Source organism: Megalobrama amblycephala, linkage group LG10 (genome assembly GCF_018812025.1).
Source record: "Megalobrama amblycephala isolate DHTTF-2021 linkage group LG10, ASM1881202v1, whole genome shotgun sequence".
NCBI classification, from domain to species: Eukaryota; Metazoa; Chordata; class Actinopteri; order Cypriniformes; family Xenocyprididae; genus Megalobrama; species Megalobrama amblycephala.
In genome coordinates, this window is record NC_063053.1 from 8,301,953 (window position 1) to 8,324,670 (window position 22,718).

The 22,718-nt window shown below is 38.9% G+C and overlaps 2 protein-coding genes across 28 annotated transcripts in view; one reads left to right on the top strand and one right to left on the bottom strand.

The window, feature by feature from the left end:
- Positions 1 to 2,916, top strand: part of lrmda (leucine rich melanocyte differentiation associated) — a 329,523-nt gene extending 326,607 nt beyond the window's left edge. For all 3 annotated transcript variants that reach the window (XM_048204290.1, XM_048204291.1, XM_048204292.1), the window contains one exon: positions 1,307 to 2,916. In XM_048204290.1, coding sequence (XP_048060247.1) covers positions 1,307 to 1,386 — 80 coding nt within the window. In that variant the 3' untranslated portion in view covers positions 1,387 to 2,916. The remainder of the gene's footprint in view (positions 1 to 1,306) is intronic.
- Positions 2,917 to 13,885: 10,969 nt separating this feature from the next.
- The window catches only part of kcnma1a (potassium large conductance calcium-activated channel, subfamily M, alpha member 1a), a 214,760-nt gene continuing 205,927 nt past the window's right edge, over positions 13,886 to 22,718 (bottom strand). For 18 of the 25 annotated variants that reach the window (XM_048204313.1, XM_048204309.1, XM_048204295.1 and 15 more), the window contains 3 exons: positions 21,394 to 21,627; positions 20,007 to 20,035; positions 13,886 to 17,645 (listed from right to left, as the gene is read on the bottom strand). In XM_048204313.1, coding sequence (XP_048060270.1) covers positions 17,494 to 17,645; positions 20,007 to 20,035; positions 21,394 to 21,627 — 415 coding nt within the window. In that variant the 3' untranslated portion in view covers positions 13,886 to 17,493. The remainder of the gene's footprint in view (positions 17,646 to 20,006; positions 20,036 to 21,393; positions 21,628 to 22,718) is intronic. The other 7 variants (XM_048204318.1, XM_048204317.1, XM_048204315.1 and 4 more) reach the window with 1 other exon arrangement.

The following is a 22,718-nucleotide window of genomic DNA, read 5'->3' on the forward strand; positions in this document are numbered from 1 at the left end:
ATAGTGTTTTGACATCGACAACCCAAGTGCATTTTACCTCAAACTTGCGACTAGTTAACTTGCTATAGTAGCAATCGCTTCTCGCGTCGACATTAACACGCTGACAAAGTTATATTCAGAATTAAAAATATTTTTATACCACTTTTTAATGTGTGTTTGTGTAAAGGTGTTCACGAGATACCAACCTTTAGCGAACTTGCTTTCAAAGTCGAACACTCGTTCTCATGGAGACGCGGCGTGCACTGACGGGAGGGGCTGTGTGTGTGCGCGCGCGCGCGCGCGTGTATGTGAGAGACGCAGGGAAAGGAAATGCAGCTGAACGTTATTTGCTCTATGAAAGACATTGATAAAGACGAAAACTAAGGACATTTAATCTATAATTTTATTTTATTTTAGTTAGTTTTGCCAAACACACATTGCAGTTTTAGTTAGTTATCGTTTTTTTGTAATGCCTCGTTTTTATTTTATTTCAGTTAACGACAATGTTTTTTCCCACCTAGTTTTCGTTTTTTCGTTCGTTTTCGTTAACGATTATAACCTTGCCGGGTATACTTCATTTTTCGTGTTCCACTCCGTCTCGTGCACATATGTGGCCGCATGGCTTTCAAAGTATACTCGACACGTGCAGTAAAACTGCTTTTTGTACTCTACCAGACATCAGAGGGCAGCACTCAGAAAGATAGAATAAGAAGTAGCGTATCCGCCATTGCATGCAAAGATTAGAACAATAACCAAAATAAAAACGAGGGAGAGGGATATGCTGGTTTGTTTTCTTTTTACTGTTTTGTATCGCTCTTTACACACTCTAAGGCCCTGTCCACACGAACACAGGTATTTTCAAAATGCGGTTTGGCCTTTCGTTCACATGCAAACGCAGAACCCGGCCACTGAAACTGTCAGGGTGAAGATTTTAAGAAACTTCGGTTACAGTGTTGTCATGTAGACGGTGAAACCGGAGATTTTGGCTTGTGACATCGGAACAGGAATCAGTAATAACTTTTTTTTTTCCTTCTGATTGGCCAACATGGCCAGCGGAAGTATACTTTGAGCGTAATTTAATCATTTATCATGGACGAGTTATGTAAAAGCATGTTATGAAGTTGATTTTTTCCTTTCTCATACAGTTAGGAGGTGTATTTAAATATTAACCTGATAGTTGTGTATTTTTGTGCTAATGAAATCTCTCAGAGCCCAAACAGGACACGAGGACAGCATCTCATAGACACTGCAGAATTCACATAGAGTCGTTTTGACATTGACGTGTGGTTAAATGTCATTTTGACATGCTCTTCTCTCTCACTTTCAGGGGTTTTCACCAAGTGCCGTTATGTCTACTACGGCAAGCACTCAGAGGGCAATCGATTCATCCGCAATGACCAGCTTTGACTGACAGACGGGTCAGTGGATAGACACGCGAAGAGGCTTTACAAAGATATCCTGCGCATATTATTATAAATATACATGTTGCCACACGCATTTTAAGCAGCCAAACACAGCCCTCTAGTGCCGTCTGCTGAGTGTGCCTTCCCTGCCACCTCCCATCGCTCTCGCTCCGTCTGAGCAGTGCCATCCAGATTGACATGATTGCCTTTAAGCAGCCCCGCTATGCCGCGGTGACAGACACACACGCGGCTGAGTGCTCGTCCTGACAGCCGCGGCTCCATGATGGATTGCCTGGTCCAACTGCTGCTCTCCCCAGGTCAAAGGTCCCACCTGAGGCTTCAGGCTGCCCACACGGAAGCCCAGGATGAGCTCCTCTCAAAGTCAAAGCTAAAGTTAAAGAGAAACATCAGTCGCTTTCGTTGAAGTTTTACACTTTATCTGTCATTAAAAGTAAAGCTTATTACATGGCTTTGTAACCATGTCATTTTCCGTATGTTACTGTAGGCGTAATGTCAGTTTGAGTCACTGGAGGCTTTTGTTCCCCTACATAAGTACAAAAATTAAAAAAAAAGTCAAAATGGCTAATAAATTTAAAGATAAGCACATTTCATTTTGTTTGTTTAAATTTATTAGCCTTTTTTTAAGCTTTAAAAATAAAAGGCACGTTCACCATTGGCACGAGGGATTAATAACATGTTTTGTTTGTTTGTTTGTTTGTTTTAAATAATATACAGAGAAAGTGTATTTTAAAATTATTAGCTGTTTTTTAAATCTACGTTCTGTATTAATGATCCAAAGCTTTATTGAATGTTTTCAGCATGAGCAGCTTCGAGGCCCTCACAGGCTCTTGACTCTGGCATGTGTATGTTTGCGTGTTTGTGAGGTGCATGTGCATGTCGTGTGTGAAGTTTGTGTGTTGCGGGGGCAGTTGTTGCAGTGCCGGAGCCTGGAGGAGCTGTGAAAGAAAGAGGTAATGAGCTTTGCTTTATTTCATTCTTTCTCTGGAGGGAGAGAGCAAAGAAAGACAGCAGCTCTGGCAGTGAAAATGGAGGAGGTGGATGTATGTATGTGTGAGGGGGGAGGCAACAACTTTCTCCAGTCTTTTTTGATTGTTTCCTCTTGCGATTTTTGGACCTACTCACGTTATTTTAATGATTTCTTTTTCTTTGTATGTTTTTTTTTTTAAATCAATTAAAAAAAATCCATAATGGCCTTTGCTGTGTTTGGCAACAGAGTTTACTAACAGTGGGCAAAAAGTTGGGCAAATATTTGAAGCATCAACTCCATTAGGTGCAGTGAGGATGATGAATGTTTTATGTTCGTCCAATTTATTTTGCTGCTTCTTGTGTCACACTTTTTTTCTTTCTTTTTAAAATATTTCATTCCACATTTAAAGCTCAGTTCTTACACTGAAGTTTGTATACAGTAAGACTAGCCAAAGATCCTCTGCAAACAAAATAACAAGTTTGTTTTAACCATGTGTATACAGCGGAAATGTAAAAGATTACCTGTAACCTGTTTTAAAGACGTGACTTAAAATGATGTGAGATTTGAGATTAGTTTGATTGTTGTATGGATCCTCTTTAGATTTCTCTTTATTATGAAATGCTATTCTCCATCTAAAACTATGGTGATATTTTAATAATGGAAAAAAATGATTATAAAGATTGTTTTTATGACTTCATATTGATTTAACAGACTATTTGTACTTTTGAAGTACAGACTATTTAAGTGCACTGCAAATAAGCTTCTATTTAAATTAATTCAATTTAAAACATGTTATTTGTCAACTACATATGAAAACTTAAGATGCAAAAGCCTCTAAGTGCCATCTGAAATTTTCTTCTAAAATAAGCATTTTTATCAAGCTTGTATGTTTAGGTTCAGTAATTCCACTTTAATGGCAATTAACAGGTCCTCTTCATTGACATTAAAGTGAAATAACTGAACATAAACATACGAGCTTGATGAAAATGCTTATTTTAGAAGAAAATTTCAGACGGCACTTAGAGGCTTTTGCATCTGAAGTCTTCATATATAGTCTATTATGTGTGTACTGGAAATATTGTATGTAATATAGTATAATTGATAATGAAACTACTTTTTGATTACCTTCATGATTAAAGATTCCTGTGCTATCCTCTGTCTTGAGCAATAAATAAAATTGTCTGGAAAAAAAACAATCTAGTGTTCTTTTAATTATTATATTTTATAATATTATATACTTTTATATTATTTTTTTATTACTAAATGACTGAACCTTACTATTGTTGTTGTTGTTGTTTCATCTTTGTTTTTTTTTTGTTTTTTTGTAAACATTCATTATTAATGGCATAATTTTGCCTGGCACCATCTTGCTTAATTGCCGTGTGTTAAACGGCCTCCCAAGTATGCCATCCAAATTAGCCCAGCAAATGAGAGACGTGGCTTTGGATGTGAAAGAAAGCATGTGTACCCGGAGCAGCGCTCGGCAATGTGAAGCACACAGGGAAAGGTCACAGATAGCCCAGTGAAATGATTTCGTGTGCACCGGCTGTGTGGGTTTGACTGTGGGTCACAGGTTGTGTGCATCTGTGCCGTATGCACATGACGGTCCAAGTGTGTGCGTTCTGTGTCTGAGAGGGACACAATGCAATGGGAATATTGTACTAAATGTGTGTGTGTATACAGTACATTTGTGTCTTCGGCCCTATGAGACTATGCTTGTGCGTCACTCCTGTCGTACTGCTGGAGAGCATGGTCACTAGTGCGGGCGTTTCTAAATGACAAGGTTTATTTGTCGGTGTTGTGATATGTTTTGAGAAAAGTGGCACTGACAGCTGGTGGAGGCAGCAAGAAGGAGCCACAACAAGTCTACACCCCCCCACCCCCACCACCACCACCACATAAAATGTCATCTCTTCCCTGGCTGGCTCACCCAACCATCCCCATGAAAAGAACAGACATTTAAAACTTTGTGACATGTGTCAGAGACGCTGCCATTGAGCCACTGCCGCTGATGTAGCCAGAATTGACAGCACCCGAGCCGCTGGAGCTGGCTTGGGGACATACCGAGTTTGGTGAGTGTCAGTTCCCATCCTCGTCAGGGCCTCATCTCAAGCAGCTCCGCAAATATAAACAGCATTAGAAGGCGGGCGGAAGTGCAGCGGGAAGACATATGCTGACACACACGTGTGTTCGAGAGAGAGATAGCGTGCGCTCGGGAGAGGCGCACGGCGGGGACTAATTAAGGTGTGAGAAGTCGAGAGCAACCTGTGGGCTCTGACCTGGGACTCCCTTCACGCAGGGCTCCAGGAAACGCTCCTCGGTAGGAGAACGCAGGGACACGGGCCTGAAGGAATGAGTGGAAAGGGTGGGACCTACATCAACATGAACTGAATGAAAAGATCATCTCAGTTTCACAAAACGATCACGCTTTACAATTTTTTTAAACTGTATGTTTTTCCAAATGTGTAAATTGAAATTTTTGCTATTATTCATAGTAATAACACAGTAATAACAAAGTAATAACTATGTAATAGTAGTAAATTTAGATTCTTGCCGTGTCTTGCTTTAAAACGTCTTTTTAAAAGATGTAATATAGGTCTAAGGTGTCCCCTGAATGTGTCTGTGAAGTTTCAGCTCAAAATACCCCATAGATTTTTTTTTAATTCATTTTTTTAACTGCCTATTTTGGGGCATCATTAAATATGAGCCGATTTAGGCTGCGGCCCATTTAAATTCTCGTGCTATCCACCCACGGTGCTTGCGCACTTGCCTTAAACAGCATAAACAAAGTTCACACAGCTAATATAACTCTCAAAATGGATCTTTACAAAGTGTTCGTCATGCAGCATGTCTAATCGCGCAAGTATAGTTTTTATTTGGATGTTTACATTTGATTCTGAACGAGTTTGAGGCTATGCTCCGTGGCTAAAGCTAACATTACACACTGTTGGAGAGATTTATAAAGAATGAAGTTGTGTTTATGCATTATACAGACTGCAAGTGTTTAAAAAATGAAAATAGCGACGGCTCTCGTCTCCGTGAATACAGTAAGAAACGATAGTAATTTTAACCACATTTAACAGTACATTAGCAACATCCTAACAAAACATTTAGAAAGACAATTTACAAATATCACTAAAAATATCATGTTATCATGGATCATGTCAGTTATTATTGCTCCATCTGCCATTTTTCGCTGTTGTTCTTGCTTGCTTACCTAGTCTGATGATTCATCTGATCCAGACGTTAATACTGGCTGCCCTTGTCTAATGCCTTGAACATGGGCTGGCATATGCAAATATTGGGGTCATACATATTAATGATCCCAACTGTTACGTAACAGTCGGTGTTATGTTGAGATTCGCCTGTTCTTCAGAGGTCTTTTAAACAAATGATATTTATATAAGAAGGAGGAAACAATGGTGTTTGAGACTCACTGTATGTCATTTCCATGTACTGAACTCTTGTTATTTAACTATGCCAAGATAAATTCAATTTTTAATTCTACGGCACCTTTAAGGAATACAGTAAACCAGTTAAGCATGACATTGTTTTCATCAATGCCATAATATGGGACACCACTATCTGTCAACCAAGGGTAGATGGGAGGAGTGTTCTGGAAAGCGGTTTGAAAACGGCCATTCTCTGCTATGAATGGCTCAGAAATAACATTTAACAGCTATCACAATAGTAACAAGAAAAGAGGCAAAGACTGGGCAGCATGCAAAATCTGTGTCGTATATGAAGTTCCCTAAGTTTCATAAAAAAAAAAAAGCCCAGAGCTGTATCAGAGCAGCACACCACTACTATCCAACAGTCAGCACGGATGCCCGTCAAAGCTGCGGCGGGAAATCATCTGTAGTCATCAGTTATTAGGCTACTCTCTCTGAATGACTGACGTCGGCGAATGCAAATGAGAATGCGTGCAGCGCGCACAGTATCGGTGATTGACAGCTGTGCGCTGATAGCGTATGCTAACTGAATGAGTGAGAGGTGAGACGGGGAGCAGATCGCTCTCCAAAAGCTCACGGCTCCATCTTTTACGACAGACACGAGGAGATATTAGCCCGGGCAGACGGGAGAGGGAAAAGGGCAGGCGGGGAGAGAAAGAGCTTTATTTCCGGCGCGGTTTCAGATGAGTAGCATTTGTCATGGAAGGGGAAGATGGTGTAATTAGCTTGTCAGTCTGCTTTAGGCTGAGCTTGCGAACGCCGGTAAGAAAGATGGACGAACTGCCACGCGAGTTGACAGGCAGTCGATAATGTGGCAATTAATGTCATAAATAATTCCTCTACCAATTATATTCGAATGGACCCTGCGCTTTAAAAAGAGAATGGTGTTCCCTTATCATTTCCTCTATCGGCAAGCATCGCCATCATTTCCAGCGTAATTATTTCTCTTTAAACATCTCAAGAGAGGATGACCTGTACTTTCAAGTGTAGAAAAAAATACTGATTCTTTTTTTATTAAATACTGAACACACTATTAGGATTGTGTGTGTGCGTTTTGTAAATGTCATGGTCGGGTCCTAGACAAGATTACACGCTAATGTAATTTCAAAATATGGAGGGCATTAGATAAATCAATTTGGCTTATGTTAAAGGTTGCCAAAGCCTTACTAACATGCAGCGTATTGATCCAGCACCACCTTCTACTGTGGGAAAATGTTAGTTCACCTGATCTCTGAAGTCAAAGCAAATGTTTCCCAGAATACATAAATTACTGCAAAAACTACATGCGCCAACATCGCCTAAAAGGCAATGCTATTCAGATATATACATCTATCATGCCATCACAATCAGTCATGTTTCCAGATGACAGGCTATTTCATATTTGTCTATATTTTGTCTCCTGCGCGTTAAATGACAGATATACTGTATGCCTGATTAACATTGGAATTCATGGAAGTCCATCAACACTATTACTGTTCCAGTGAACACATAATAAATGGTTATGGCTTCCACTTTCTCACTGTATCAGTGGCTTTGTGATTATTAATTGTCTGTCTGAGGCGAATCAAATGGCGGCGGGGCTGTTGTAAACGGCTTCCCATCCGTTGTTGTTAAACCACTCTTGAAATGGATGACCAAATAAAAGGAGCTCAACTCATGCAAAGCGTCAGTAATGTTGTGTAAAACCCTGTTAAATACGTCAGATGGATCTTTGGTCTGGGAAAGATGGCCGCAGCTGTAATATATAGCCCGGGCCGTGATGGCTCAAGGTCACATCAGCCCCCTCTACATAATGCATGAACCCCCTCCTTCCTCAGTCAGTGTCCAATCACTCAGGCCCAACCTTGGGATGAAAATTTTACTAAGTAAATCAGTGAACATGCTGGCATTTCTATTAACCTCCAATGTGCAACCGACAGCAAGATGAATAATGCTAAATAATAACATGTGGCTGTAAATCAGCTTTACGGCTTGAAGGTGAGCTAAAACTGCACTGTATACTATGTGCCGTCGGCCATTATTTGCTGTGCTCTAAAGCTAAAGGCCTTGCTCGGGTACAGCGAATGATCGCACTAAGCTAGTCGCATCTTAAATGAAGCTGTTCATATGCAAAATAGCTGCCATGGTGAAATTTGATGTGAGATCTCTTTCAGTTCTTGTGTTTTCACTGGTTAATAGTGTTATGAGCTTGAGTTATTTGTTCATTTGTGCCATTCTGTGTAAATTGTTTCTATGGATGTGTATATGCTTGTGCATTTTTGTTTTCCAGGTGGGCGGTTTGGATTGGATTTTGAGCATTTATTTGTACATATATCTTTTGTAAATATTCTTGGGTGTGTGTATTATATTATATATGATTTACTCACCCTCAAGCCATCCTAGGTGTATATGACTATCTTCTTTCAGGTGAACACAGTTATATTAAAAAAAATATCCTTGCTCTTCCAAGCTTTATAATGGTAGTGAATGGGGCTTGGGATTTTGAAGCCCAAAAAAGTGCATCCATCCATCATAAAAGTAATCCATACGACTCCAGGGGGTTAATAAAGGCCTTCTGAAGCAAAGCAATGTTGTTGTTTTTTAAGAAAAATATCCATATTTAAAACTTTATTAATTATAATAACTGGCTTCCAGCAACGGCCGTACGCAAGTCGAGTTCCAGCGGAAGAGTGACCGCTGAGGTTAACAAAAGTTTGTTTTGTTCGTTATTTTGGCCTTGTCCGCCCCTGAAGTTAAACCCCTGTTGAAAAATAAAAAATAAAACTCTTATTATTTGTTATCTCTCTGGTATTGAGACTCTTCTTTTCCTGTTATGGCTGACCCCTAGAGGTCATAACAATAGCTAAAGGTTTGATTTATCATATCATGTGTTTTTTCAGTGATGGACCAAATCTATATTGTACTTCAACCTTTGTCTTAATTCTTCAGGCTTATTTGTTTACCCTTTTTGAAGCCTCATTTTTTTTAGGCCTAAAGCTGTTATTTACATGCTTGACTTGAAAATCAAAGCGTCTATAAGATGGTGGTGGAAATATTGGCATTTTCTTGCATTTTCATAGCAGGACTAGGAGGTAAAATTACTCAAAACCAGTGAGCGTGCAAGATTTGCCCTATCCACCAGATTTTCACACAGTCTAGATTTGTATTTATTTATTTATTTAGTGTCTGTGTGTGTAATGTAATGCTCATGAAATTATCTACTCCATAAATTTAACATTGTGGAACTTTAACATTGTGGATTTATGAAATTAAAAATCTGTTGAGTGTGAAACATATATATTATTTGTTTGGTTTAGTAACCAACATACTGGCATGCATATTAGCACATATTGCCAGATGGTGAATGACGAAACGGTAAAGCATAATTCTGGAGAAATTAGGGTAACCTTTAGGATGAAGTGTTTTAGTTTTTCTTATATTATAATTTTTTTCTATCTCAGCTTAATGTGCAAAATAATTTGAGACTTTTAAGACATTTCCCAAAATATCATTTTATATAAAATCTTTTTAAGTTATCTTATGTTCCACAAAACAAAACAAAAATTATATGAGGATGAGTAAATGATGACGGTGTTTATTTAGGCCAGATAGTAGTGTAGAAAAAAAAGGAAATACGTGTGGACTATTCACTCATGTTTTCACAGACATATGGACATTGAGACAGCTCAAAGTCATCCCATCTGTCAACACTGTAAAGGTGAACTGCCTTTAATTTTATGGTAGAGTAATTTTGATGTTCACAATACAGACTTTCATTTATTTTTCTTTACTCATGTTTAACTACTTATGACATGATATTTCCTCTCATTTATCTTCATGCATGCAGTGACAATTAATATTGTTGTAAATATCACACGTTACAGGGTGAGAGAAATCAACATAATGGATTTCTATCCATGCCGAAGTGTGCGTGTTTGTGTTTTCTCAATAACATATTATTAATGACACGGCGCTGGTAGGGAGAGAATTGAAAGTACACACACGGCTTACACATTTTCTCTTCAGATTGTGTTTTGTGTTCAGGAAAGCTTGCTCTACAAGACAATTACATTACTCCCTGTGGATTTGTTTTCTCTCTGCTGTTTCACATGTAGACAGGCAGACTAATGCATGTGGAGAAAGAGCTTGATTGACCATTGCCAACAAACATTTGTTGAGAGGAGAGGCGATTTTTGATGTCATGTTAAATTAGTCACGATTTTCCTCCCAGTCTTCATGCTGAGAGAAATCTTGTAATATTAGCAAATGATAGGCCAGGCGTGTATAAATAACTGCATGCCTTTATTTATACCCATCATCATCCTTAATTTGTTTTGAGCATAATAACTTCTGAGTGTAATTTTATGTGAACTCTCAAGCGTGTAAATGTTTAGCCATGACCTGTAAAATGTTTTATTAGTTCCATTGACAGGTAAATCCCAAATAATGGCATTTTCATCTCATACTGATTCAGTGTTTAAACACGAAAATATCAAAGGAATCTTTTTTTTCCTAGCCTTCCAATTTTTTAATTGTCATATATATATATATATATATATATATATATATATATATATATATATATATATATATATATATATATATATATATATATATACATTTCTGACAAAATAATCCATTGAAGTAGTTGAAAATGATAAGAAGTCAACTAATAATTTATTTATTTAAATGTATACAGAGTTGACAGTTTTAAAAAAAGTTCTTCACCAAATTACATTCAAGTCCTGTTTTGTTCCAGTTCATTTTATGGTCCAGTGGTGTGATGACAATGTTATCTACTCCAAAACTTTCATCAACATTGTGGATTTATGAAATGAAAAATCTATTGAGTGTGAACATAAAATGACCAAAATGCTGCTTACAATGAAATACTTTTGTTATACTTAGTGTCAATGACCCATATTTGAGATCAGGCTGCTAAAATCTAGCTGAAAATATGTGCCTGAAGTGAAATAACAGTTCTTCGAGACTTCTTTTTCAATAATCCGGGAGACCATTGACTTTTGTGTGCATGCTCAATCTTAGTCTTCTTGTCTGATAAAAAGTAAATCAAGATTAGTGAGTTTAAGTGTGCTCTATTAACACTAAGCAATTAGGCAGCTCCCAAGCGAGAGCGCTTAATGCCGTGCGATTTCAGCTATCTGATCGCACACATTTGCACAGACCACCAGTCGACTCCACCAGCTCAGCATTGCGGTAACCAGCAGGGCACAGGGGGATGAATCCCAGCTGACAAAATGGATGTGTCAATTGGATGAGGCTTACACAAATCTCACCACAGGGCCGGGGAGCGACGCGCTAAAACAAATTAAAAGCGCGAATCGAGAGCATATTTTATGCTAGCGATTTATGATGTAGATGATCCTCCCCTCTCTCCCGTTCCCTTAATGATAAATCATCATCTCCCAGAAGAATGGATGGAGAAGGAAATCAAAATGTCAGTAAGAGAAAGCAAAAATGGCAAATGCGCCGTGCTTTTGTTGTTCCTCTTAAATTCTGTTAATCGCCTCAGGTAAAGATTAACTGCTGCTGCCAATTTAATTCAGCTTCAAATAATGCAACAAGGTCACTGTTTTCCTTTCGCTCTTCTCTCTCGTCTCTCTCTCTCTCTCTCTCTCTCTCTCTCTCTCTAGTGCAGGATTGAGTTGTCATGTAGCTCTAATAGGCAGCACAGGGAATCATTAGTCCGGCTCAGCTCTCTGACTGATGGGCATTTCACTCCAATCATCTGGCCGTGCTCAGACGGCGCAGCACTATTGACACGGTGTCAGAGCTGAGAGAGGATGGCTTAATCAGCCGGGACACTCTCAGCATTGATTTGACAAGCTGCCGTAATGACCTTCTTGTTTTTGTAAAGGATCACTGTTTATCTGAGCTGGCACTGATGCACTGAGCATGCTGCATCGTCATGGAAACTATTATCACGGCCAAGCCGGGGCCTTGGAGGGCTCCTAAAGATGATGTCGGATGTGACTCGAGGGGGGTCACCGTGGATGGGGGTCTGTTGCCACGGTGATAGCTACTCCTCCTCTGACTGCTGTCTGTCCGAGACCCACGCAAAGGACTCCAGGAGAGACGGCGTTTTGAGTCAATATCTGATCCGAGGGGTGACTTTGACTTGAATAATAGTGGGATTCTTTGTAGTCGTGTTGAAAACAAACCCCATCAAGTGTGCAACACATTGATTGTTAAGTGTTCAATATTAGACATTTCTCACTTTCATTTACTCCACTGACAATCCACCCAGAAAATTGTTTTTGATTTTAGCACCTATTGATTGCTAAATGGCCCATAATGGCCACTCGAATGTATTCATGTGGGAAAATACCCACCCAAGTCCGACCTCGTCAACTTTAATTGTCGTGGCTTCAGACGAACCTCCGACCACCTCTCTGCATTTCAATAACGTGCGCGTTATGCTTTAATTCGTAATAAGCAGCCTTGCGGCGACACCCGAGATGTTCTTATGAGTATATTTGCGGAAGGATTCAGGGATGAAGTCGCTGTCAGGTGGACGAGTGTAATCAGCCCGTCCGCCCTCCACCCCTCCGCCTCCTTCCCAATCTCCCCCAACAGCCCATGTGTCAGACAGTAAATATTACTGCCGTACTGACAGACCTGGAGCCGTGACTCACCGTGTAAAATCGTTAATAAGCAGCATGATGGGGCCACTACATCCCAAGGTGAGATTGTAGGGGGCTGTTTTCATCCACAATTATCCAAAGGACAGCATGAAGTGTCCATGGCGGGATGATTTGTGGGCTGAAAACAAGAGTGCTTTGTCTCGGCAAAGAGATGAGGGCTTAGGAGCAGGCAAGGGAGATGGAGAGAGGTCAAACGGACGGGAGTGAGATTGTGTATTACAAATCATCGGTCTTTACTGTTGGTTTGTAAGGCTAAAAAAGTACAGCTGTTAAGGCACTATGCTGCTGTAGTATACAAAATATTCATATTAAAAGCAACATGAACACGTTAAGTATATTTGTACCAAAGAGGGAGCTGATTATTCTATTCGTTTTAGATAAACAAAATATGAAGTGGTAGAAGCGGTGTAGATGTTTTGGTTGTGATATGTGGCTTGTTTCTGTTTTATTGCAAGAAACTGGGAGAATATGTCTTGCATGGTTTCGTTCAGTAAACATACTGCCAAGTTAAATGGCTGATCAATCAATTTCACTCGAATCGATCTGAATCAGTTCAGCTTGCGTGCACACACAGGGAGCCACTTTATTGTAAATCAATCATTTTGAAAACATCTCACAAAGGGGCCAGTCCTTACTAACAAGCCATAAATTTAAACCTACAGGGTGCCACCCTTATCAGCCTACAAATCAGGAGTGCAGACAACATCTGTTCTACTTCCTCCTCTTTATTTCGGCTTGGTGGGTCGAGCTCAAATCTTTAGTTTTGAAAAGAGTAAGATCAGACTAATATCTTTCTATAGAAACAATGTAATAACAGTTTTGAGACCTAACATGTAATCATAGATTGAGGGGCACATTTTGTCTTTGTAGATATAAAATGACTTGGAATTGAAATCACATTCTTATGTCGACGATATGTATAGTAATTCAATTGTGAGGGGGGTTAGGGGCCGTTCACATAGAACATGTTTTTCCATTCCAATGCGCTATTTTTTTAAATTTGTTTTTCTATGTAAACATGCACTAGATGGACGTGTATGACCATAGCACTTGCGTCTTTTGCAGCACCTCGCGCATGACACGGCGTTCTAAATATGCGGCCCTCAAGTTAAAATTAGTTACATTTTTTTTAAAAATTGCATTTTTTTCCCAATTCCACTACCCACGTCTCACGTTTTTCAAAGCAAAAACGTGTTCTATGTGAACAAGCCCTTATCCGTCATTGTAAGCACCTTTTTAAATGTTAGCAGATGTTTGGGAAAAGGTGTATTCCCTGCATCAAATGCACCGTTTCCTCCACCACCACACGTTATTGAACCGTAACAATGTCCACTTGTCAATGATGCGCGTTTTTCATCAACTGTTTTTGTTCAAATGTCGAGTGTAAATCAAGTAACGACGCAATATACCAGTCACCTGTAGAACACAAATACATCAATTTTAATTGAGAAAATACAAAAAGAAACCATGTACAATTTATGTACAAACTTTTTGTACAAGACAGTATGTTTATCAGCAGGTTATATTTGACAGAGTCAGGTAGATCAGCTTCAGCACCATCAATTTCTTCACGTCTGGTAGTCAAATCAGTCATATTCTGCTATGAGAAACTCCTTTATCCTGTAATGAATATGCCAATAATTACATGTATATATGGATGTTTTGATTATTTATTGAAGTGGAAGAAAAGACAGCAACAAAACAGTAATCCATATGCAAGTTCAGCATGTTAAGACTTAATTCCCCTCCAAGTATTTATTCGGTTACAGCGTATTTTCTTTATACAGTTTCTAAAACTTAAATCTGTCCTTTACAGTAGAATAAAATAGCCAAAATATGACATTTGTGTATTACATAGCACATCAGTAAGGTTGCTTTATATGTTACTTTAATTAAAACACTCTTGAATACAATGACAGGTGATCGAAATAAACATCATGTCAGTTCTACCCAGCATCTTTCAGCCATTGCTGTCCAGCATTTTTTTTTACTTTTTTTTTTTTTTGACTTTTTTGACTTTTTCAGTATCCATAACCAAGGTGCTAGGATTTCAGCAGCTTGCATAGGCACACGTGTCTTGTACCTATTTGAATGCCACTTTTCGCATTAGTGGGTCTTACAGCGTTCCTCCTTTGGTCTTCCTGCACTGCCTGGCACTGACCTGGCATGGAGGCAAGGATGGCTTGGATGTTCTCCATGCCAGTTTTAGATGCCACAGTATTCATCCACTCTTACCGACCAATGACTGACTGATGCTGGTAGACAGATACATTTCATGGCACTGTAGAAACGCTGATATGTGTACACTGTAGTATCTTCACAAGATGTACAAATAAATTGCATGATACTAAAACATTGCACATTTGTTGCAGTGGAGAAGAAAATATCAGTATCACCTCATACTGCCATTAGGGCTACGAAAGGTAACAAGAAAATGTAAGCCAGCTTTATTTTGTAGTTTTGTCATCAGGATTGCTACCTGAGTATGTGTTTTGAAAGAAAGAAAAAGGTCTGTAAACAAACAACCAATTTTGACATTTTCAAACGATATGTGACTGAAATGGATTGAAATGCTGATGACAAAATGGAATGTAAAAACCTGATGGTTAATAATCCTCAAAAAGAAAAAGCTAGTTTGCTTTCTGCTTCCCTCAACGTGCATCTACACTTTTCTCATCAAATGAAACCTGCTGTCATTACAACACCATCTGCCTTTGTAATGTAGTTTCATTACAGGAAAAGGACCTTACATAGAAGAGGAAAAAAAAAAAAGTCAAATAAATTGGACATTTAACTCCAATGGATTTCTTTCTTTTTCTTTTTTTTTTTTTAAGCTAGCAAGTATGTTGACAATCCAATTATACATACAGTTTACTCACATTAGTATTATTATTTTTTTTCTTCATTTATTAAGAAATCTACTTGCTACAAAGTGTAACACCAATGTAATCACAATTCAAAAAATCACTTCAGGACAAAGCCTAATTGTCCAATAGACAAACAATAAAGCAGATCCTTTTACTTGAGAAAATAATTGTGGACTAGAACGGGCAGAATTTATACACCAGATTTATATTCTTTTGCTCAATGTATGGACATGTGCTAATGTCTCTTTTCTTGCATCTACAATCATATGGCTATTAGCTCGCTGCTGATCTGATCGAATTATGTTTGCACAAGTACTTCAGCATGCTCTTCTCTTTACCGAGACCTAATTTAGGTCAATCATCGCTAATATTACTATAACTCTACCCTCATTACAGAAAGAGCAGAGCCCCTCCTCATGCACATCTCTGAGTTCATGTCTGTCTGAGGATCAACATCGCTTTACCTGGAATTACAGAAAAGTGTCATCAGTCATTCAATATTGGTTTTCATCTCTGTTAGCTTATGAAAATGAAAGCATATATGCAGTTTTAGTAGCAGAGCTCGAAGTCCTTCAAAGCAGCCCGTGTGAGTATCAAAGAGCACTCCAGATGGAAAGCTGAAATTGTACCGTTTTGACTCGGGTTCACAGATCTTTGACGTGTCCCGGTTGATGTTATGCGATATGTGGTGTTGTCAGGGGTAAAACTGAACTGCTGTGCACTGTAGCTATTAAGATATCTTTAAGATACATTTAGAAATAAAGTTCTCTGATATGTATAAAAATAAGTACAAAATGATTACGCTCATGGATAAAAAATAAGTATGTACTTATGTATAAATCTGACAGAGCACTTGAAGCAAAGTTCAAAGGTCTGTGAAGCATTTGTATCAGTATACGTTCTACTTTAAAGGTACAACATAGTCGTGTAGCCTTGATAGAAGTGAGTGACGACCAAATCCATTCAGTCCACAGCAAGAATCATCCACAAGTTACAACTCTGACTGATAACTCAACATTACGATTGAGCTCATGGATTCGGGCTAGAGTTTAAGGCATCACAGTTGGTCGCAGGGAACATCCAAGCTCTTTTCCGCCCCTGTGCCAACCCTGTGTCAGGCAGTGGCTACACCCAAAGGAGGAACCAACGATGCCCACTTTTCGCAATATGTGGCATTTTCAATCGTTTATTTTTCATTTTAGCGGAAAAGCTCAATCGTTGTTGAATTATCAGCAGGTGACAGTAGTGTTTCATTCAGTCGTATTAATAGCAGAGCCGCAGACGCAAACAAACGTGTTATAAGCCTCGATCACAGACGGTTTCCCACATCAACAGTCATGTATGATGGAAAGACATCAACAGAAGTAGTGCATATCCTCAGTGTATTGCCAATTCCGAAGAGCTACGTTGGGGACGACCATTTGCATTAGGTACAGCAAACATTTCCATGTGTATATGTGCCTAAGTCTGTAGGGATGGAAATGGGCATCCTTTCCTGAGCCGAACGTTCAGGCAGCCTTCGGCACACACCATGCATGAATACAGTCACGCAAACACTCGTTTTCCCTGAACAAAGCCATTCGTTTAACAGCCTCAGCCTGTGACTTCAGCCCCAAACTCAGAGGAGAACCGAGGGTAAGCTTTGACTCTTCCGTGAGCGGTGCTTGAGTTATTACGCGGTAGTGCAAAATGAAATGGACGACGGATACGCAACTCAATCGGCGGGGCTAATCTTTGGGTAGTGTTTGGATGAAGCGAACGACGGTGACCCTCATCCTCCATTATAGCACCCTCTGCATGGAGTCAGGTCACGGCAGAGGTGAGATATTGCAAAGAATCGCAGGAAGTACTTCTTTTTTCTTCTTTTGTTTGCCTGTTAACATAATTTCAAAAAGTGCTAGGGGCTGTACAATCCTTACTTGATTGTCATTATGTACATCACTATGTATACATATATAAAAGTATGGAAGTAACATTAAAGGTATACACATAGGAAGTCCCTTCCACTTCTCGATCGCTTCAGACCCTTGAGTCGAACAAGGGAAGAACAATGTGTTGCCATCATCATCATCTTCATCAGTCATCGTATCGCGATTACCGCTCATCTTTTACAGCAGGATGACCCAAGTCCCTCAGTGATGGTAAAGGCCGGGGATTCGTTCAGCATTCATCTTCGACTTCTCGGATAGGTGGAATCAGACTGCTAGTGGATTTGTACTGATTGACTTGGTTGGCCATGTGAGTGCTCATGGGCTTGATTTGAATGTTCCTTGGGTATGCATTTTCTGCTTCATCTGTAAACCATCTCTTTTCTGTGAGACAGCCGGGCGGGAGAGAAGCAGAAGACGAGAGAAACAGTGTTAATATCAGATTTTTAAAGCAGGGTCATGCATCTCTCTTTTAAAAAAAAAAAAAAAAAAAAAGAAAAGAAAAAAAAAAAAGAATACCACGCTCTCTTTCTCTCTCTATACATGAACTTTAATTCACATTCAGAAAGACACAGGGTGAAACACACATTGTTGGACCTATTACTGATTTCACGAGACAGCAAAATGTACGGTATGTAAAAGCATTTACAGCCTTCAAACAAGGGCATATTGTAGCCAAAAGGAATGACTGTATCATGCCGTGTATCTGAGCACGTTATCACGTGATCGGGTCTCTGAAATTTGGTGTTTTATTCTGAGATGTTTTCTACAAGGACTTAAGCCACTCGCAGGGCCGGCATCCGTCCTCATCACATTCGCATTCTCCTAGGCGGTGTCATTTTCCAGCACTCCAACATTTCCAACTATTCCTCCAACTTGAAATGTGCTGCACACCTTGGAGTGTCAGGCTGCGACGAGCCACGGGGGGAAGAGTGTCACAGCGCAGTCGTTTGATGTAAGTGGAGCTGTGCCTGAGGTGGTGCAAGGAGTCAGCCACCTTGCTCCGTTCCCCTGAGTTTACTACTGATGCTGGAACTTACATCGCCGCGAGACATCCTGTGGCTCCGCAAGGGTTAAAAGAGCCAATTTCAGCAGCAGAGGGACTCTCATCATGGTTCCCCTCTCACACGGATATCTGAGGTGAATTTCGGCTGAGAGCGGAACATGAAACCACTTTCGCCTGGTTTGAGTGGGGCACTTTTAACAGACCAAATCTACGTTTTTGGATTAATGTAGCCGTAAGCTACGAAAGGTTGTACAGTATAGTAATCTTACTTCCATTTAAAAGGTGTTATTACACCGTGTCCTAATTGCACGCGATGCTGCGACACGTGATAAAATATATTTTTTCCATTTGTCCTAACCATCCGCGACGGTGACACGCAATGATTCCACTTTAGAAATGGCTTCTATTTTTCTGTGACATTGTGGCTGGAACAGCAATACAAAGTATGGCAATGATAATCTCAAGTACTGTTTATGTGCTTTATTTAAGCTTTGTAGCCGTACTGAAAGTAACCATGGATAATTTACCTCAGGTAGTGAAAATAAATAAATGGGCACAAGAACGTTCAAAACATTGTGAACAAACAAGTGTATTCTATGACAAAGATTGTTTCAGTCACTCAGGATGTACTTTTAAAAATGTTTAAATTGTGTAATATTTATGAATTTGATTATGTGGCCTACTCATCCATTTCTTTGTGAGCGCCTTGCGCTTCCCAAGAGAGCCCGCCCTCACACTCTTCTGATTGGCTGTGGTTTTTGATTGATTTCGTTGCGTCTCGTAGTCACGTCACGTCCGGTGTGGACAGACAAATTGCTTGTCGCTAGAATCTTATCGTGTTTGGTTAGGACACGGTGTTAGGAATGACGCAAAGTGGCAAATATGACAAAAGCCACCCATGTGCTGTAAAAAATTTGCGATATTGTCCAGACAGGTTAATCAACCAATATCTGGAGATTGAAAATTGACAGATCGATCATTTGTAAAAAAATTCTATATACATTTAAAGATAGAAATATTATGCACAAAATTAATTAAATTACTCAAATTTCTACCGTCAGCACTATCAACAAATAGCATTTTGAACAAATTTTATATAAAAACGTGTTTATTTTTGTGTATCTTTGCAATGATTTTTAATATGAATTTTGAAGTAAATGTAATCAAAGTGATATAAAAAACATATTAAGCTTTTCATGTAACTATTATTATTCAGTTATAATTGAACGCTTTGAAAATGACTTATCCAATCAGATTACATTCTATGTTCTATTACATTCTATATTCCAAACACAATTTTTGGATTGGATGACGTAAATACATTTTGATTATCTAGCTGCAGGAACAATGTGCAGACACACTGACCTCTCACACAATGCAGTTTGTCTTAGAGAAAGAAAGAAAGAAAACCTAATGAGAGGTAAATGAACAAGAGGAACTCAAATAAGTCAAGGGGACTACTGAGAGAGATCACTGGAACCTATCAGATGGACGGAGGTATAGAGAGAGGATGATAGTCAACCGCATGCAATGCTGGGATGGTCCTGAGCATGACAAGAGTTAGGCAGTAGCAGCAGCCATTTGCTTTCGGTTAGAAAGCAAAGGTGAAAAGTAGGCATGATTTCCTTGGAAAGTAAAATCAAAATCCCCTCTCATAACAGTGCTCCACAAAGGACAAAGTTATGTTTAAAAGATCCCACAACAGGTGCTGTATCATGCAGAATCATTAACTTGCATACCTGGGCCCATTCTATTCATCCTTGTTGCACTTTAGAAAAAAAAGTGGTCTATGTAAGTTTTACAGTGTTTAAGGCAAGTAACAGGTCTCAAACAGAATAACTGACATCATATGTCTACATTTTTAGTCTGGTTAACATAAAATCATAACCATCTTTATTTTACGCTTATGGCGAATGATTCTTAAAATCTAAAATGTTACTACTGAGAATATAAATTCAGTATTTAAGATTTACAAACTCTTCAAGTACTTTTTAACACTTAACAGAATTTTTTAGCTTATCTGGTATTAAAGAAATCAATAAATCTGATCATTTAATTGTATCCAAATAGAACTGAAAAACGAAAGGACAATATTTGCTTCTCAAATCTCGAATATCAACTACTATAACCTACTTTTTTTCTCTCGCAGGGGGAATGTATCTTACAAACACTAAAACTTTTAACTTTTGATTTAAAACTTTTAGGCACGCATCGTAACAGGCACTGAAATCAATGCAGTGTTTTACAGCATCCCAAAATGCCTTGCAGCTCCTTCATTCTGGTGAGAGATAAGTCTCAACAACAGCTTCTTCATGAAGACTGTATATATAGATGATAAAGATTTCAAAACTGCACATTTTAAATGATCCACAAACAAATGATCAACTGCCTCAAGAAATACACACCATAAGGGCTTCTGCACCTGCAAGGCATGTAGGGGATGGTGTGAAACTATTTATGCTATGATAATGTCTCTAAACCCTACCTGGAACATTAAAAAAAGAAAAATAAATAAATCACTAGAGCATAACTAAAAATAAGCCACTAACACAGACTAAAAACATGATGATGCAATTTGCAGTTCTCACACACACAAACATATAACAATGACTGGACAAACAGGAAGGCGAGAAATGAATTAATGTGGTTTCCTCACTCTTATATGGTCATAACTAAAGCCCAAAATTATCTATATTAACTATACACAAATGCTGATGGAAAATGTCTGCCTCTATTCCTGGAACATTATTAAGCTTAATAATAAATATTAACTAAACAGTTCTAGAAATTCATACTAGTAAATGTCATACTACTATTATTAATCATTCATACAGTTCAAATTCCAGAATAAGGTTGATTTTGTTTGTACAAATGCAGCAGCGATATGCAGACTGATGCTGGCATGGTCCTGGCGATGAGGCGATGATCAAATGGTTATAGAGTTCAGTGTGTGGTCAAGGCAAGGGCCACATGCACATAACAATGAAGCAAACTCACAAACAGAACAACGAACGCTGGGTACAAACACACACGCAGCATCCTTTCTGTACGAAGTGTGCTAAAACCAACAAACACAAACATACACTCACGCTACTGGGTTAGAAAGAGAAATAAAGGCCAACTTACTTCTGTTTGTCACGGGCTTCACGGGCTTCACGTGCTTTGCTGCTGCGGTTCTGTCGGTTCGTGGCGGGGATGGAGTGAACAGACGAACTCTTCTTGCTGGATGAATGAGAGGAATGGGAGGAGTGGGTCAGGCTTGCTCGGGACTGGCCTGCGTTGTGGTCGAACTGCATCAGACAGAAGATCAGGTCCGTGGGCACCAGCTCAAACTCATAAGGCGGGTTTGTGATGACATATCTGTGCATGTGGAAAAATGACACGTATGTTCAGGGATCTCATATAGGAGGAAATCAAGCATTTACTTCACTTGTTTTTATTTTTGTTTTTATGATGTTTGCATTTTGCACGTACAATAATATTAAACAGATTGTAATGTAAAGTGTATATTGTAAAGTGTGTCATTTTAAAAACTTTCTCCCATTCCAGCTTTGACTGGATAAAGTAAAGTAAAGTAAGGTAAAGAAAGAAAGAAAGAAAGAAAGAAAGAAAGAAAGAAAGAAAGAAAGAAAGAAAGAAAGAAAGAAAGAAAGAAAGAAAGAAAGAAAGAAAGAAAGAAAGAAAGAAAGTGCACATACCCTCACGACTATAAGATACTATCAGACTATTCGAATATATGTTATAATGTAATATAATTTGATTTTTCAACATCATTACTCCAGTCTTCAGTGTCACATTATCGCTCAGAAATCATTCTAATATACTGATTTGGTGCTCATTAAGCATTTCTTATTAATATCAATGTTGAAAACAGCTGTGCTGCTTAATATTTTGGTGGAAACAGAGATACATCTTTGCAGAGATTCTTTGATGAATAGAAAAGTTCAAAATAACACCATTTATTTGAAACAGAAATATTTTGTAACATTAGCCGCTTTTACACCAAAGGGTTCTAAGAATGGTAAGGAACAGTTACGGTTATATTTCCACTTGAGCTTGGTTCAGCACGGCACGATCACAAACCATTCTCAGCACGGTTGGCTAACCATGCAGAACCGTGCTGTTGGAATGCATTTATTGCAGTCACCACTCAGGATTGGTCACTTGTCTGTTGCCTGGCTACCAGTTTCTCTGTAGCTCGCTAAGTGCACTATCTGAATTAACTAAACACAAGTTAATAATAGAAATATCTAATCATTCTCCATAAAGCAGTTGCTATATACAGTACTATGCAAAATCTTAGGCACGTTAGTATTTTGTAGTATGCCGTAAATAAAAATTTTGCCGTAGTGTGTTTACATTTCCAAACATTCCTTTTGCCATTAATTGTAATAATCCAGTGAGATCTTTGTAAGCACAAGGAGTCTGACAACAGCCGGTATGCTCCACAC